The 17,451-nt window shown below is 40.1% G+C and overlaps 1 protein-coding gene and 1 long non-coding RNA gene across 3 annotated transcripts in view; one reads left to right on the forward strand and one right to left on the reverse strand.

Annotated features, from left to right (window-relative positions):
- LOC308197454 (uncharacterized protein) overlaps positions 1-17,451 on the reverse strand; it is a 557,403-nt gene that overhangs the window by 2,136 nt on the left and 537,816 nt on the right. The window contains exon 28 of one of the 2 annotated variants that reach the window (XM_080597940.1): positions 10,164-14,259. The exons of the other annotated variant lie outside the window; for it this stretch is intronic. Within the exon in view, the coding sequence (XP_080454066.1) occupies positions 14,232-14,259 (28 nt within the window). The 3' untranslated portion in view covers positions 10,164-14,231. Of the gene's footprint in view, positions 1-10,163; positions 14,260-17,451 lie in introns of those variants that run through there. 2 annotated transcript variants of the gene reach the window in all.
- On the forward strand, positions 12-15,830 carry LOC308197456. Its single transcript, XR_013952942.1, has 5 exons — positions 12-2,925; positions 4,746-5,844; positions 9,938-10,082; positions 13,526-13,602; positions 15,756-15,830. It is a non-coding gene; the product is annotated as an uncharacterized lncRNA (long non-coding RNA).

The following is a 17,451-nucleotide window of genomic DNA, read 5'->3' on the forward strand; positions in this document are numbered from 1 at the left end:
AAAAAAGAAAAAGAAAATAAAGTAAGAAAAACAAACAAAAATTAAGAAAAACGAACATACACCCTGTGACCAAAGCTCTTCCTCTGCCTTGTTTTCACCCAGCTTTCGTTTCTGGTTACCAGCTTCCTCATAAGCACAGTAAATCGAGGATCATCCAGCTTCATAGCCTGTCTCCATCCTGCTGCCTGTAGGAGAAAATGCCAGCTCATTTCAATGCAGCTGTGACTGCTGTGCTGGCTGGAAGGCAGCAGTGACATTGCAGTCACTAGAGGAACCCAGGACCGCAAGCCAGCCCTTTTGAAATCTGGTCTCTCAGGCTTCTGAAATTGCTACGCAAAGTCACAGTTTAGCATTCAGTGCTTAGTTAGTATCTCCCTCATTATGGTTACATTAGAGGTAGTTGCCTGTGATTAGTTAGTGAGACAATTAATGAGATAAAGTCAAAATGTGAGAGAGAGCATACTGGGCAATTCAAAGGTTAAAAGGCTATATTGAAACACATCTGGTCATAATTAACTGTACAATTTCACTTGGCCAAACATCATTACATGCAACTAAATGAATCTCATCTTAGCTGATTGACACTATACTATACAGTCATTGCAAGCAAGAGACAAGATGTATGTGACTTGCAAGAAAAAGTAAAGAGCATGCTTCTAGCAGTGGCTTATGGTTGAGAGAAAGAGAGAGAGAGACAGAGAGAAAATCACTGCCAACTAACTTCAGTGTTTTGGCTCCAGTTTTTTGTTGTGATTGTTTTTTTTAATGTTTTATAAATGCAGGTTTAATACATGGTTGCAGTGATTACATTTTTGTCCCTTATTGTGTTCAGCTAATTCTACAAATGGAAAGAATTACTGAAAACAGAAAAGAAAATGGTGTTCTTAGTGCATATGTGATAGGAAACAGTAGAAATGATGATGATGCATGAAACAGTTGATAATTTGCCAGCCAATTGCTAAACCAATGTTGAAGGTGATTAGTTTTTGTCTAGAAGTGGTACCTACGTGCCCTGCTGCACAGGACAAGTCTTCTCCAAAATAAAGGGTTTTCTTTGAACTGTGATTTGAATAATGCTCGTAACCACAACTACTTTCACCATCTTATCTCTCCATCTTCTGTTCTGAACTATTAAGTGTTGCAGCTGTTTAGCAATGTGTTTGGAGACATAAGGCACAAAGAAGCTTGAAAACTTGAAAGCTAGAATTGTAATGATGAGAAAAGGTAGGAATAATTACAACTGTAAGTTGTAGTGATAAACAGCTGGGCTGATAATTTTATTTTTTTTCTTAAACGTTATTTAGACTCATGCAATTCTGTTTACAGCTTATCTCGACATAAGGCGCCATATGGCAGTAGATGAGTGGGTGCTAACAAGAGCACTTCTGAGACAAGTGTGTCTCTGGGTGCCCCTTTCCCAGCCACCCCGGAAGGACTCCGAGTGGAGGCTTTTGCCTGGGGATGACTGAAGTTTGCTGTAGACTTTTCCTGGTACCAGCCCAGGTGTTTGGGTGGCCATCTGGCACATGAATAATTTAATGAACAGGAAGACTGTTCCAGGCCTGTGTCTTTCAGCAGGATGCATCACTAGGATGCTTTGTGATACCATTAACTGATAGAAAGGACTTGGAGTTAGGATCTCAGATGGCACTGCAGGTGCAGGTACATGTCTGACTGTGCACTCAGGTCCTCATCTGTGCATAAGCCACACAGCCAACGTGTAGCGGTGGGATTGGGCTCGTGTCTGGGGCTGCCCCCTGGAAAGCAAGCCGAAAGCAAGGGGGAGGCTGGGACACCTTTCCCATCCCTCCCTGCACAACTCCAGCATCCGGGCTGCACTGCCGGCATGGGCCTTCGCTTTCATTTCCATTTCATCTCCCAGTCCTATGTCTCTTAATTATCAGCTGTGCCCTGCACCTTAGTTTGGGATTGTGCTAAGTGCTCGGCCTTTTTTTTTTGTTTTGTTTTGTTTCATTTTTTCTCACAGCCTTCCACGTCTGTTGCCCATGTATTGCATGCACATTTAGCTGAGGTACTCACACATCAGCCTGAGAAAGGAGAAGATCTCTGGGACCTCTGCTGTTGCCATGACTTGAAAGCATCATTTGATAATGGCATTGATACATTTGGAAGCACTCGTTTGTATTATGCATACAAACACACATCCACAATTTCATCTTTTCAAGGAAATCAGAGGGTAAAAAGGCGATAAATTGATATCCAATACCTCACCTTTGGATTGAGCACCTTCTGCTCAATAACCAGCTCTGGAGACAAAGCCATTGCTCATCTTAAACAAGGCCCAGTAAAACTTAATTCTGCTGAAAGATAAAGCTGAGAGGAGCTGAGCTACCATTTAGCTGTGGTTGCAATGGCATTTCAGAGGACAGTGGGACTGGAATGCCTCCAGTGCTGGTGCTGAGCAACCCTGCAAAGCAGAGGGTCCTTGTGTCAACAAGTGAGCTACACAGACATTGAAATAACTACTTCACTGTAAGTGGAAAGCCCACTTCCATGTCTCAGCTCAGTCCTGATGGCCCAGGTCCTTGGCATTAGTCCCGTATTGGTGCTACTCCAGTCCCTTGAAGTCCTCGAGGCCTGCCTCGGCCTGGGGGATCTGCGCTCTCACTGCATCTGGGTGCTTAACGCTGGAGAAATGTGCTGTAACTTCTAGACTCGGGCCCCTATTCTAGGTTCCTGCTAGAAACACTTCCTATGAATATTTTACAACCCTTTTAAAATGTATTCATTTTACAAAAATACCTTTTGTATTTGCTTTCCATGAATATTTATGCTGCTGGCTTTCGCTGTGCAAAATCTGCATGGAAAGGTGTTTTAAATCCTCTGTCTGGCACGCTCACGTTGGCTCAGTCCCCATCAGAGAGGAGTGCCTTTTGGGATCAGCTGCTGCACCTGAACTTTTAGGTGAGCACTGGGTGAGGGGAATGTTTCTCATTTCTACTGATTACTTTTTGATGGCTTTTAGAGCTTTTGGATTCTGAAAGTGATGGGTCCTCACTTAAGGAAAAACATGTACCAACGGATCACCTAATGAGAAGAACTCATAAATATGGAGGAAATGTCAAAGACGAGCTGCAGCTAAGCCAGGTCTACAGCCACTTTTCCTGACCCCACTGTGATGACTTACTTTGTCACTCCTGTGGTTTCCCTGCCTTGTGGAGTGCATGCACCTCCCTGCGTGCTCTCCCTGCTACGGTTTTGTCCCCCCACGGCATGAATAAACAGTGCAGCAATTGTATGTGAGCAGGGTGTGTTGGGAAGTACCGAAATAAGGCTCTTATTGGTAGCACTCTTTTTGCTTTTTTACATTTGCACTTTAAGCCCATCTAAATTATATATCAGACTGACGCAGAGCTAAATCTGTGCAGAGGAATTTGTCATTCTCCATCATTCTGGCAATATTTCTCCCTAGGGGACAATTATAGACTGACCTGTTTGTGCAAGAAATTGCTTTGTATCCAAGATAATTATTAATCTGCATACCGACAGACAATGATGACAACTCTCTTTTTCTCAACAGATCTTGTTGTTATGTGTGTTTATATATATGTATACATAGCTTACGTATACCCATGAATTATAAATAGCATGCTTTATTTGTGTTTATATGTATATGTTTGAGTACATGTATTTTATTAACGTGTCAACATCTGTAGTCTGTTAAAATGCATCTAACTGTATAATTTAAAATTGCACAGTGATTACATCATTATATCTAATGTACCTAGAGATTTCCTTCTTATTCACCTATACTTTCTTTCTTTTATTTCCTCCTATATTTATGTTACTTGTGACTGTATGTGGCCAAAAAAAATGCTTTGGTTAGCATATTAAGGATTTGTTTGGCTATATATTTATATAGAGAATATATATATGAAAATAATATCTATTAAATACAATACTACATGTACTATATTAAAATTATATAGATTATATATATTACAGAAACATAATATATGTTATATATATCATAGTCTATATGTGCAGTTATATATATTATACAATAGCAGATAGTACCATGTATTATACCTTATATTAAATATATATGTATCTATATTATATATTATTCTATAATAAAGGTTATATTCTATACGCATTTAATATATATTATACAATATAGAATTGTTTATATAGTATGAAATATTTATATTCACACACTATATTTAATATGCAGTATGTAGTATATATAATTATACATTATACATTTACATTATAAATATATATTATATATAGATATAAGCAAATATATAATATATAATAATACATCTTATACACTGTAGATTGTAAATTATATAATATTAAATACTATGCACAATATAGTATATATTATGGTTTAACACATACATTATATATTATGCAATAAATTTTATAATTAGATTACATATTATATACTATATGATATATACTATATGATATAGATGATATACATTATGTATAATGTACTTTGTAATGCATATTTTTAGTATCTGATATATAGTATATATTGTATATAATATATAAATATATATATTATATTATATACTGCATACTTACTATATAATATAGTACAGTATAGTGTGCTCCATACAGTTAATAAAGTATATTTTGTGTAGTATATAATATGCCATATTATGTAGTTTATACTATATAGTATATAATAGTAGCATAATATATAATATATGTAATCAGCGTAAGCTTTACAGTTGCTGTTTCCTAACCAATCATCTTTTGGTCTTTCTTTATAGAACAACTCTCTGAGCACAAGTATGCCATTAATTACTTTGTCTACAAGCAACTTGTTCAGTCTGATTTATCACATCGATAGTAAACAGGTACCACCATTTCAATTTCTTGCCTTATAGAAGTTTTTCCATGATCCTAATCAATTTATCTCCATTCTCTGAAGAATGTTTCTGCCATCCAGACTTTTTGAGATGCAGTAAGCAGAACACAACAGTCAAGTAAAGGTGTACTGATTAATGAAATGGCAGTCTGCTCCTTTTCTATTAAACCATATTCCATTTTAGCTGTGTTAACGTTCTGGCTGCCGTTCCACTACTCTTGTACAAAGAGAACAAAAGCAGAGAAAAGGTGTGTGTGTGACTGCAGGTCCCTGCCCTCCTAATGCAGACTCCACATGGGAGACAGCTGCTAAAGTGTCTGCTGACTGGCATAGCTTGGTACGAAGCACTCGATGTCAGACTGCCAGGTACTCTGGGGACAAGTTACGGCTCTTAGCATTCATCTCAGTCCTCAGGAAGTGGGGACTGATTTGCAGTAAATATTTTTTAATCTGCATATTTAGCAAATGTTGTGGGGTTTGCTATTTTTTAACTTGTTTAATTAACAGTAGCTTTAATAAAAGGATCCTGTATGTGTCACCATCGGGGTCTATGTGTAAGAAATGCTCTTCCATGATTCAGCACCACCACGCCAACGCAGTGCGACCGCTGAGGCCTCTGGCACAGGCGGGCCTGAGGCAGTGCTCCTCAGGCACTGAACGGTCTGCGTGCCTCCTCTCTCCTCAGCTCCTGGGAGAGGTCAGGAGAGACAACAAAACTTCAGTTTCATGTTAATGACATATAAAAGGTCAAGGATGTAATGGCAAGAGCTCCAAAGCTATATTTGCTAACCAGAACACCGAAATGAAACAAATACTTCTCAGTGAAGTTAATACTGCAATAACTTCATCACACAGTGCTTCAAGAACCAGGCCTCAGGGTTTCCTACCGCTGAAATGGATGCCAGAAAGCACCGCTTCACATTCAGCAGTACCAGGATCAAACCCATCCAATTCCAAGCTGACTGACTGAGTGTTTTCATAAGGGAAGGCAGATCAAATGGGTAGGTTGCCTTTTTTAATCTCACAAAGCCTCACTTCGGCCATGTGCTTGGAAGAAGCATCTTTCCTTTGGGAGATTTCTCTGCAAATGGGGTGTTACATATATTTAACTCTAGAGTTTGTGAAAACAAACTAACAAGTAATGGGGAAAAAAAAGGGGGGGGGGGGGGGTGGGCATTATAGGCTCACTTCCAAACTGTAGTGATGTGTGCCAGCAAAGGTGCAAGTGGTTTGAATCAAAATTCTTGAAAACAGTCACAAACACACAGTATGGCCTAGATTCTGACAGTCTTTTTAGTTTCCTCAACTTTTGCATAGAGCAAATGTTTTGAAAGTCACTGTTGAACAGCAGCTAATATACACTTTCAAATTAGGGTGAGTATCCTCAACAGCACACTGCCGCCTTACACAAATGCAGCCCTGGAGTTCGACCACCTGCTAGGTAACACCAGTGGGTAAAAATAAACCTCCATTTTCTATACTTCAGGCTTTCAGACTTTTAATTGTTGTTCATTCTAGAGAGGGATTTTGTTGTTATTTTTTGGTTTTCTTTTTGCACAGCACACATTACTGTCAGTTGGAATACTAATGGACATCAACATAAACATCATTTCCAGGGCTGTTCAATGAAACTATCTAAGGCTGATTGTCTTGAAATTAGCTTGACTCGTATCTGAAAATTGCCAGTGATTAGCTGATTATGGTTTGAATTGAACTCAGATTGCTACAAAAAGCTACAAAAAGTCATCCTCAGATATATTCTAGTAAATGATGCCGCAGTTGCTGCCAGCACTTGCATTAGGGATGAAGGTCTATTACCACATCACATTGACGGCAGTCATTTTAAAATATATATTCTGCCTGGGGAGAATCTGTCTCCTGGGGAGAATGCTGTCTTCTTACTTTTTAACCTACTCACTAGGTGAAAAAAATAAGGAAAAAAAAAAAAAAGAGAGAGAGACATCACTAACAACAGAACAGATTAAATTCCTCCCTGTGAAAGGAACTTGTTTACCCTTTCTAAATACAATTATTATAATTAGAGGAGTGGCTCGATCCTAGTGGCTTACTGAGAATCATCCCTTCAATACTAATAGTATGTGACATTTAAAATACTTTGATATAAATCAAATGCCCGGTGCTAACAATGTCAAGCAATAGGCATCAGTTCCATTGGAAAAAAAAAAAAAGCGTTATTTTGTCATAATCATAAAGTTCTGTGAGAAAAATCTGTTTTGCTTAACTCCTGCTCTCCTGCTGATTTAAGGTGTTGATACAAACAACAGAAGATGCTACCAATTTCACCAAACCAAAACTAAAAAGAAGAAACTTATTTGACATGTATGTATATGTGTCTGTATTTCTTAGAGCTGAACTAAACACGGTTTAGTTTCATGTAGATAAGCAAGTTCCTCAGTCTTTCAAAACTGGCCAGTTTTGAGTGTTGGCACTGCATGGCTGACAGCCTGCTCTGCTTTTAAATGCCTAAACGTGTTTTCACCCTAAGAAAAGTCCCTTATGCTCTTTAAGTGGGAAAATGCACTTGTGCTCTAGCCCTTCTGGCATTACCAAGCATATGGCACAGGGGGACATCAAAAAATATGTGTGTCACGAGTCATATGAAAGTGGGCAACAAGATACTGCCATGCCATTTTGTACAGGCATCAATTTAGACTACTTGCAAGCAGTACTTCTTTCTATTTTTGGTTCAGACATCTCTTTCCACAACAACAGCAGTATTACTCTGGTGACGCCACATGAGGTTACTGAGAGTCCTGCACTGGAACCACTCATTTGAGGCTTGAGGTTTTGGTGTAGGGCATGTAAAAAAAAAAAAAAACAAAAAGAAAAACAAATAAATAAATAATTAAAAATCACCAGATGCCATGCTTGAACTGTTCATGCTGGAAGCTGTTACGGGGCACACAGATGACTTGAGCTCTAATTGCCAGGACCAGGTGGCAAGCACAGCCCTGCAGGACAGCATGGTTAGAAGGGACCCCAAGAGGTCCCTGCGCCAAGCCCTGCTCCTGCCCGTGGTGGGAACCCCAGGCCGGGATGGCTGTGCGTCTGACTGCTGTGTGCAAGGCACACTGAACACTGGCCTGGAAACAGAACCCACAAAGTGACAGGCTTCTTGTCAGTCTGTCGTCTTGCAATATCCAGGTAAGAGCCTGAAACCTAGGGTTAGGTATGACACGAGCATGTCAGTTTTTACGGTAGACGGCGGGCCACTGGGAAGGTTTCAGGGACCAGTGCAGGTATACGCTGTCATAAATGAGCTGGAAAATTGGCTTAGCAGGGAGGTGATGACATTTGCTCATGACACTATATGTGGTTATTAAAGGAGAGGGGGCACATGATACGAACTGAAGAAAGACCCTCTGAGACTCAGTCACTCTTAAATGACTAAAAGAAAATTAGTCCAAAAAGATTTAAAAAAAAAAAAAAAAGAACAGGAAAAAGAAGGAAATATGCTTTAGGGTTCATAGACCAGGTAGTTAGCGCAGAGGCCATCATCAGGCACTATATTAAAATGTGTTTTGCCTCCATTGTGATTACTTTGTGCACTGCTGCCTCCCTCGGCTCCATCTCAGGTAATGGTGTAGCAGAACTGAAGGTGATCCCAAGGGGGAGGATAGCAGCCAATGTCTCCTGGAAGGACTGAGTACTCCGAGGTGTAATATGGCAAAGTAAGATTCTGGCGAGGTTGAGCTGGGCAACAGGAGAGGGCGTGTGTCAGGAACAGTCATAGTTATCGTCTATTACAATCATTAGATATGATCAAAGGAAATTAGCAGATGGCTGCTAGTTCCAAAACAAACAAAATGAAGTGTTCGTTCTGTCAGTGTGACTGTATGCTGAGAAAAAGCTTTGCTTTAAGGTGTTGTGAAGGTTAAATGGCTGCAGAAAATCAAAAGCATACCAGATAAAGACACTGAGGGGGAAAAAAAAAAAAATCCAGCAAGGCTGAAGAAATTACCTGCCCGTGGCTTAGAAATTAGCCACCATATAAAGTCCTGCTGGGTGGGTGGCCCCCCAGGGGGACATATCAGTGCACATTTGCCCTGTTCCTAAGTTCATGCCCAGCTGTCTGCTGGAGACACAGTACATGGTGGGTTGTGCTACTGCAGGAGTGCAGGCTCATGAGCCCTAGCCATGACAAACCCAGCAAATTAAAGGGCTTACAAATATTAAGATTGCTAAAACTGAGTATTAACTTCTGCCTGGATAGACTCCGTGCTTGCTGATGTAAGAGCTGAGAATAAATGTGTGATGCCTGTGCTCTTGAAAGCACACAGTGGCTCTCTTAAAAGATAGATACATTTTATAAATGCATTCATGCTATTTAACACCTAAAACCAAATTCTGACCTTACATATGTAGTATGTATCCCTTGTCTGTCTGCTTGCAAATTAAATAGAGTGACTAATTATTTAGGCTTTATGAATTATTTAAATGACCATTATAATCTCTGCTGTTAGATTAAAGAAAAATCTGACATCTCCTATTCTTAATATTTAAAAATATATCTTTTATAAAATCTTTATGCTTCCTCCACATACCCTCAAAAGTTTCAAAGTCCATGCAAAACCAAAGGATGAAAATACATAGCTCAAATTTGAACACCTATCTTAAAAAAAAAAAATGCATGATTCGTGTGCTAATTAACACCTAAACAAAAGGACCTGTAACAAAGATGAATCTGACATTTCCAGGCCTTGCTGTTTAGCAGACAGATGGAAATATATTGGTATTTTTATATCAGTATTTTATTTTATTATGCCTTCATTTTGCATTAAGCCTGTTCTTGAGTACAGCGTAGGCTTACTGTATTAGGACTTTGAACTGGCGTATGGGAGGAAACCTACAAATACAGTAATGGATAGATGTGTAAAATGCACAGCCAGCTCTACAAAAATCAAAGAAAGAATGCAATACTAATTCTCTCCTTCCTCAGTGCCTTTCCTTCACTATCTTATTAAACAATCTCACCATTGAGAAACTTCAGGTAACCTGGACAAATTATTAATTTTTATGATGCAAATGACGTTTTTTTCTCCCTGACTGAAGTCTGACTCCTCTGTTCACCAGGAAGGGAGACGGTCCCACGAGCAGGCCTGATGCCTCACCTCCTGCAGAAAGCCTGCAGCGGGCACAGAAGATATCTCTGGTGAGTCGCCGGTAGCTCCATAAGAATCACACAGAGCTTTTCTCCGTGTGCCCTTGGCACCTGCAGGTAGGCCATTTGTCCTGCACTTAGATGTGGGGTAGGAAGAGCTGTGGCCCTTGGGGGGGGGGGGGGCGGGGGGGGGGTTAATAACCCATTTTGTGCGTGTGCTCGTGGGTGTGTGTGGGAGGGCAGCCTGGGCTCCAGCCCTCAGCTGCCCAGCCATGGCGGTGCGAACAAGTCTCCCCGGAGTGCCTTGGCCATGCAGTACCAGGGGTGTGTACAGTGCTGAGAAAACAGCAAGGAGGTGAGATCCCCCAACACTAGTACCAACTACAGCTGTCAGCACGAATCATGACACATTAACTACTAAGCCAGGATGGCAGCCATTTAGCAAGCTTAAATATTTAATTTAGAAACAATAGTAGGTCATTTAAATAATTAAATTCAAAAGAACACTCAGGCAACTCACATCATCATAACGGTTTCATTTTATTTGACATCAGTGTGTACATTTACTGCAAAACTAATTCCAAAAGTGCAGGAGGTGAGCAAGTCGATGTGTCCTTGGTGCATCGGCCTGTCCCAATCCCTTGCCTTGGCTGCGCTGAGGCACAGGTAAATGGTGCAAGTGCTCCCATCACTTCTCCCCGTAGCCGTGCACACCAGCACCGAAGTGCTGTGCTGTAGCCTTCGCCTTGGCCAGAGTTCAAGAGGTTAAAAAAAAAACAAACAAGAAAAGAAAAAGCAGAGTACAGCTGCTGCTGTGCCAGCTGCTTGTGGAGGACCACCCCTTGTCCTGTCCCTGAAATGCCTCAGCTGGCTTGAGAAGTGCAAGTAACACCTATCGTGACAGGTCACAATATCTGTGTGCAGGCAAGGGCAGTGTGACCTTGGGCACCTGCTGCTGAAGTGAGCATAACAGCCCTCATCACTGCTGCCTGCATTGCTCATGCCACAGTGCCAAGAGTGAGGCTGGCTGCTCTGCTGACAGCTTCACGTGGCAAACAGTGTAAAAGTGTCTAGAACAACAGGACGAGGAGCTCAGGGTTGCCAGTTTGTCTGAGTGTGCCTAGCCTCAACATAGGTTTTCAGTTTTTCAGCTTAAAAGCATTATGTAAACATAGATTGATTTTAAGTACTGATAGATTGATGTTAAGTATTTCAGCATGCCTAACTACTTGGTCAGAGGCCATAGGTAAGTAATGTTTAGGAACATGTTCTCTTAACAGTGTAGTAAAACACTTAACTGGCTATGCAGCATTTTCTGTCACTGACACGAGGCTTGGACATTGATGGGGAGCTGAAACGTTAGCTCCTTGCAGGTAAGAAGGCAATCGTTTGCGCATTCATTTGAAATATTAACTTTTAGATCAAATGGCAGCATGAAACAGCTGTGGACTGCAAGGCTCCTACCAGCAATTAATGACAGGTGAAGCTAAAAGCTAATGAAACACGTTAAGAGGAGTCCTACAACGCCAGCAGCAAGGCAGTCTGCTGCATGGTGCCGTGTCAGTCCGTTCGTATCGCCAGCCCTTTCAGGCACAATGCTCTGCGGGCGCCCACCTGCCGCCGTGTCCTGCTGACTTTTCTACACACCACTGGGAAGACCCCAGGGTGGGCAATCCCCTGTACCACGTCACTGGCTATGTGAGGGTGGCAGTGAGGGACCCCGCTATGCGAGGGCTGCGCAGCACCTTAGGAGGTCGCTGCCTCGGGGGCACCTTCACCCACTGCAGTGTTTGCCATTCCCAACACGTCCTGCAGATTGGCTGCCTAATTGTCGTACGGGGTGGCGTGTCGGTAGGAAATTTCACACCCATAAGGTGGGTAAGGAGCAAGCAGGAGGCCCCTTCAGCCATTCTGCAGAGGCAGCAGATTTCAGTAAGGCAGAAGGTACCCTCGTTAGCTGTCACGGCACAGTCCAACCTCCACAGCTGAACGGTGTAACACATAAAAAGGGATACTGCACTTTTAATAATATTAACATTGAAGATGACACACATCCATAAACTTAATTACACATAGTAAATATATTAATTCTCAATCGTCACAACAGTGTTTTTGACAGTCTCATTCCTGCTTACCTCATTTGCATCTGTTTGATTAGGGAAATAGACCTCCAGCATCTCTGCTGTTTATATACTTCTCATCTCATATAATGCTGCCTGGGTTCACAGGCAGCCTCTTTGGGACTTACTTCCCTCTCAGATGCCTATCAAGGCATGGCAGTTTTAATGTCAAGTAGAGGCTGCTGGGGAAACTTGCCGACTCAGTGCATCTCATGGTATCACAACTCCTTGCTATGCCCTTGTGCTCCCTTTTCCTTCCAGTACAATCTGATTTCTTGCTGCTGGTCAGATGTAGACTGCAAGTTGATGGGAAAGTGAAGGAGACTGCCTATTTCCCTGCCACTATTGACAGCTCATTAACATTGCACCCCAAGCAGCAGCACTGTCCCCAGACACAAAGTCTCCTTCAGGATCATTTCTGTTCTCTTCCCATCACAAAACCCCGTTATCCTATCAACCTATTAGCAACTGGGTATTTTACTTTACGTTCAACTATGTTCCCAGAGAAGGAACAAGTTATAAAAGTGCAGTTTGGACTAACATCAAATGTATTTCTTGATGAATTGCAGCCTGGTAGATAAAGTCTATTAAACCTTTCAATAAAATAATGCTGTAACATACTGTACTTTTTTCTCCAAGGATGGCAAATATAATACAGCAATACCTATAACTGACTGGAACTTGTATTTGTCAGTTGGTATTTCTGTTTTCAATCCTGTTTTTTCCTGGGATCTCAAAACCCCACTTAAATAATGATGGGCCATCACTGAGACAAATCTTATTCAAGCAGCTCCCACCAGCCACAAGAGTAAGTAGAAGCCATGTGCCATTGAATGTGTGATCCCTAAACACAGCCTGGCAGCCTTGATTTTTAAACATAGCTCACCAAACTCTGCAGTCCACATCTAACTAATAGTGAATAGTTGCCTCTGTAAGCGGCCCTATCCAACAGCCCCATCTCCTCGGATCCCTCCCCAAGGGCACTGGTCCTGCGGGAGACGGCCATCAACACAGGTCCGCTCCCATCTCCCAGAAACCAGCCACAGCCCTCGCTTCAACCCTGATGTGGATCCTGAACGAGAAATTCTTGTTAAATTTAAAATACTGTTTGCTATCAACCTTAAATACAGGTGACCAAACATGTTTAAACCTAGCTTAGCTGGACGATGTGACCTTGGTAAGTCTAAATTGCTATCAGAAAATTATGAGCAATTTTCTACAGTAGACGGAGAAATTAAACTTTTCAGTTTTTCAGCTTCTGTTAGGAATACAACCTTAACATTAACCCTGATATAGAGAGAAACCACAGAAGGAACTACAACCTTAGCTCTAACAAATTCTCCCTAAAGGCTAATGGCAAACGTCCTTAACCTTTGCACATAGTTGGAAAATTAGTTCTAAAGCACTTACAAAATTATCCACAAAATTCGGATTCTCCAGCATGAAGAAAAGGAATCCCCCAACATGTCACTTCGCAGAGATTCCCAGCAGACCTTGCAACTTCCACAGGGAATGAGGTAAATATTTCTGAAACTGTTTTCCTAAAAGAAGTGCTTGCTATTGTGCAAGAATATAGAAATAGATTTGAAATCAGTTTTCTCATTTACTATATTTTGAGATTGGTGGGTAAGGTGTCTATCACAAGAAAAATTTTAAGCACATTGAGCTAGAATTGCATTAACACAGAAACTGATAAATTCTTCTTAGCAGGGGCATTGTCCGTGGAGTTACAGTGCTCCCCTATGTTCTCAGTGGCCCGTATGAATAAGATCAGCTCTGTTCCTCGGAGAAATGCAAAATGAATCAAGACCAACTTCAGGCATAACCTCTGCTCCCAGACTTGGCAGCTTGCAGGATGGTGTCCCAAGGATTAATCATTTCTTTCCACATGGTGTTCCCATTTTCCCCAGCTGTATAGCTGGAGTAATGAATTTCCTGCAATAATGAGCTTAGCAAAGAACACTTCAAGAGTATCACTGAAACTACTGTTTTTTAAGAAGGTGAGGTTTCCAAGCAACTTATGCACGAGAGGCAAGACGTATTTTTGTGTAGAAACCAGCAGCAATAGTCATCCCCATGCACAGGAAGCTGAATGAAGAGTTTGTTGTTTGGTAACTCAAAACTTTCTTTTTAACAGGTTAAGTCCTCAAAATTCCAGTGGACATAAGACAAAACTACAATAAAAACAAACAAACAAACAAAAACCATCATGCAGGCACTGAAGAAGTTCAATCATCACATTGTAACACAGGGGAAAAAATCAATTATATAAATTGGGGCAAACCTCAAACAATGAAAGAAAAAAATGAGAAAAGTTCATAATGAAATCATACAAATTTGTAAATAATTATGGACCAATAATTCCCATAAGTACAATGTTCTAGAAGTAGTTGCCTTGTGGGCAACATTAATTACATCTAATAACTTTAATAACTTTTTAATTTGTATTCTGCTTGCATACTGTAACAGTCGAGTAAAAAGGGGGGGGGGGGGCGGCAGCTGAGCAAATCCTAGATATTTCTCCTTGAAGTACTGTGCTTCATTTATTATGAGCTACAGAGGATGCACATCTATCTATAGACCCTAAGTAGAATCAAGAGGTTAAATCACTAAAAGACCCTTCCTTTGAAGTGGCTGAGTTGTGATCCCCTGGAGAGCCACACAGATGGTTTTTTGCTCAAACACAGAAGCAGCGAGTGTCGTGGTGTCATACTTGCAACACTTGATCTAAAGTGTCCTAGATTAGCAAGACAGTTAGGGAAGGATTAAGCAACAACCAAACAAAGCCTCCAAAAATACTACAAGTCATATGCTAAGCCAGGACAAACCAATTAAGAGCTTTTGAAAGCAATTTCAGTTTACACCAATCGAATTTTAAGATTCCACAAGATCAGACAGCAAGGGAAGTTTTGTAATAGTTCACCATTATCATTTTTGATGACCAGGAAAAAAGGAGAGATTTCATACAAAAGGGGAAGGAGTGCTCTGCTAAGGTCTACTAGGAAACAGAAAAAAAGTATATATATAGACAAAAAAAATTGACAAAAGATTTCTACTCAGCGTCTTTCAAATGATGCTCTGATGTGTTTCCAGAGCTGTACAGAAATTCTTAATCAAACAGAAATTGATATTGAAACAAAATTATTAAAACAAAAAGAGTGAAAATCTTGAAAAGACGAAACCCTAAAACAGTAAAACCCTTTTCTCCTGTTTGCCATTTCTTTGCTTCCTTCCGAAAAAAAAAAAAAAGATTTTTCCCAAGAAGCAAATTCTTGGAGAAATTCAGCTATTAACTGAATTATTATGAAACCTCAAGGCAACAAAGAGCCGGTACAAATCAACTCCACAGAGAATTTCCTACTTTACATGTAAGAAGCAGAAATAGATATCACTGGGTTAGATAGTAGAGCCTCAAAATAACTCTTTCATTAAGTGGGGAGGAAAAGCTTTTCTAACTGCCCTTCTGTATTTAGGCCATTGTATTAGCGGACTTTTGGGGTCTACTAATAAAAAATGATATATAACCTTATGTACAGTGTAGGAGATGGGAAAGAAGGAAGTGGCAGCTAGAATTATCAACCTTAAGTTTATGGAAGTGGACTAGGAACTGACACTAAAGGCTATTACTTTCATTATTTATAATTATTGATTTTTTTGTTGCTGTATTTAGTGGCGTTGATGCTGTGCTATCTCATGCACTAAGTGTTCTCCTGGTTTCACTTGCAATTGAAGGAATCTTTCCAGGTAAGCACACCCTGAGTAGGTTTTGCTAGCATCAAAACCAGAGCTTTAGCTAAATTACTTTAAAGTTGTAAGAATAACCCCACCAACAACCAGGGTTTACTTGTGCTTTCAACATTTTTCTAAGCGCTTATTCATGGGGCCTGTGCATATTATGCTCAAGCTTGAGACTAAATTAAACTGGTCAGTGTAAAATACAAACCATTTCCAGGAACTTAATCATGTTCTAGCCCATGCCTGTGTATGTTGGAATTATGGAAATAGATGTGGCTAAATTCAGGTACTATGCAATACCAATTTGTAATAGTGCAGACATACAGATTACTGATGGCAATGTACATAACTCAAATACGCTATGATTATAATAAAATAGTTCAGAAAAAGTGATGGAAATCTGAATGACAGGAAAAACATTTCCCAGAAATCCTCAGCTTTTTTCCTAGCTGAGAAACCAGATGAGAATGAAGACCCAGAAGACGCCCCAGTCTCAATGAGCAGTCGAACAAAGCTGGGGCATGTACTTGCCCGTAATCTCTTTGAAGCCTCTCAAGTGCAGTTGACCATGCCTGTAACACAGGTTCTGTTTGTTCTATTTATTGCTGGAAATGCAGAGAAAAAAAACACTGTTTGAAGACTTTTCCCATGCTTACAGGGAAAATAATTAGTAGTTCAAGTCCACGTACTGTTAAAATCTAACACATCCAGAATACCAACTGTGCCAGTAAACGCCAGTCAATGGTGCAACTCAAATGCTACTAGGAAAATCAAAAAGGGTCACCCAGAACCAGAGGGCCAAGGCTTAATAAGACCACAAGGTAAGCATGTAAAAGTGGAAATGATAGCAAAATAAATATGCCAAGTGTATCTCCCTGCCTTCATTTTGTTTCCTTTTTTTTTTTCATTTTTATTGCCATTGGTTTGCTTGCTTTCCTTTCACCTCTTTATTTTATTTATCAATAATAATATACGCATTAAAAGACACAGTGCACATGTTAAGTCAACCAAGAACTTTTAGAGGACACCTGCTTGAGAGGTGTCACTCCTTGAACAAAGCAAGAGTATTTGAAGCTGTAGTTTTGCTTCCAGTTTGGAATGAGCAACAGGAATTATCATTTTAGAGACATTCTTAAAAAAATAATCTTTTTTTTTTCTTTTTAATTAAACGATCTATTGCTGATTTTATTTAGGAGTTTGGCTATCATCCTTTTTATTCTACTTAGTAATTTTGTCTGAGAAACAGTTTCACTGCATACAATTCTCTACCCCTACTTTGTGTTATTTAGTTGCTAAATTCATCTGTTGATCATAAACTTCTCCTTTTGGCAGTTCTATAGGATAACCTGTCTTTTTTGATGAGCTATGAAACATTCTTTGTATCGCCTAGTTTGATAGTGGTAGAGAAAGAAAGAGGTGGCTTCTTGGCATCAATGCACACACAGACGTTTAACTGTTAAATTTGTATTTAGTTTAAAACTATTTTGCAGTAAATTAATATTTTAAATGTACTAATCATATTTGTTTAAAAATAAATGTAGAGTAAGACATTCTGAAATTAGCAGCCAGGTTATCCCCCAAGTTTACAACTTTTGCAGACATCATTTTTTTTTTTTTAATTAAAAACTCAC

The sequence above is a fragment of the Anser brachyrhynchus genome, assembly GCF_964034855.1.
Source record: "Anser brachyrhynchus genome assembly, chromosome: 6".
Lineage (NCBI taxonomy): Eukaryota > Metazoa > Chordata > Aves > Anseriformes > Anatidae > Anser > Anser brachyrhynchus.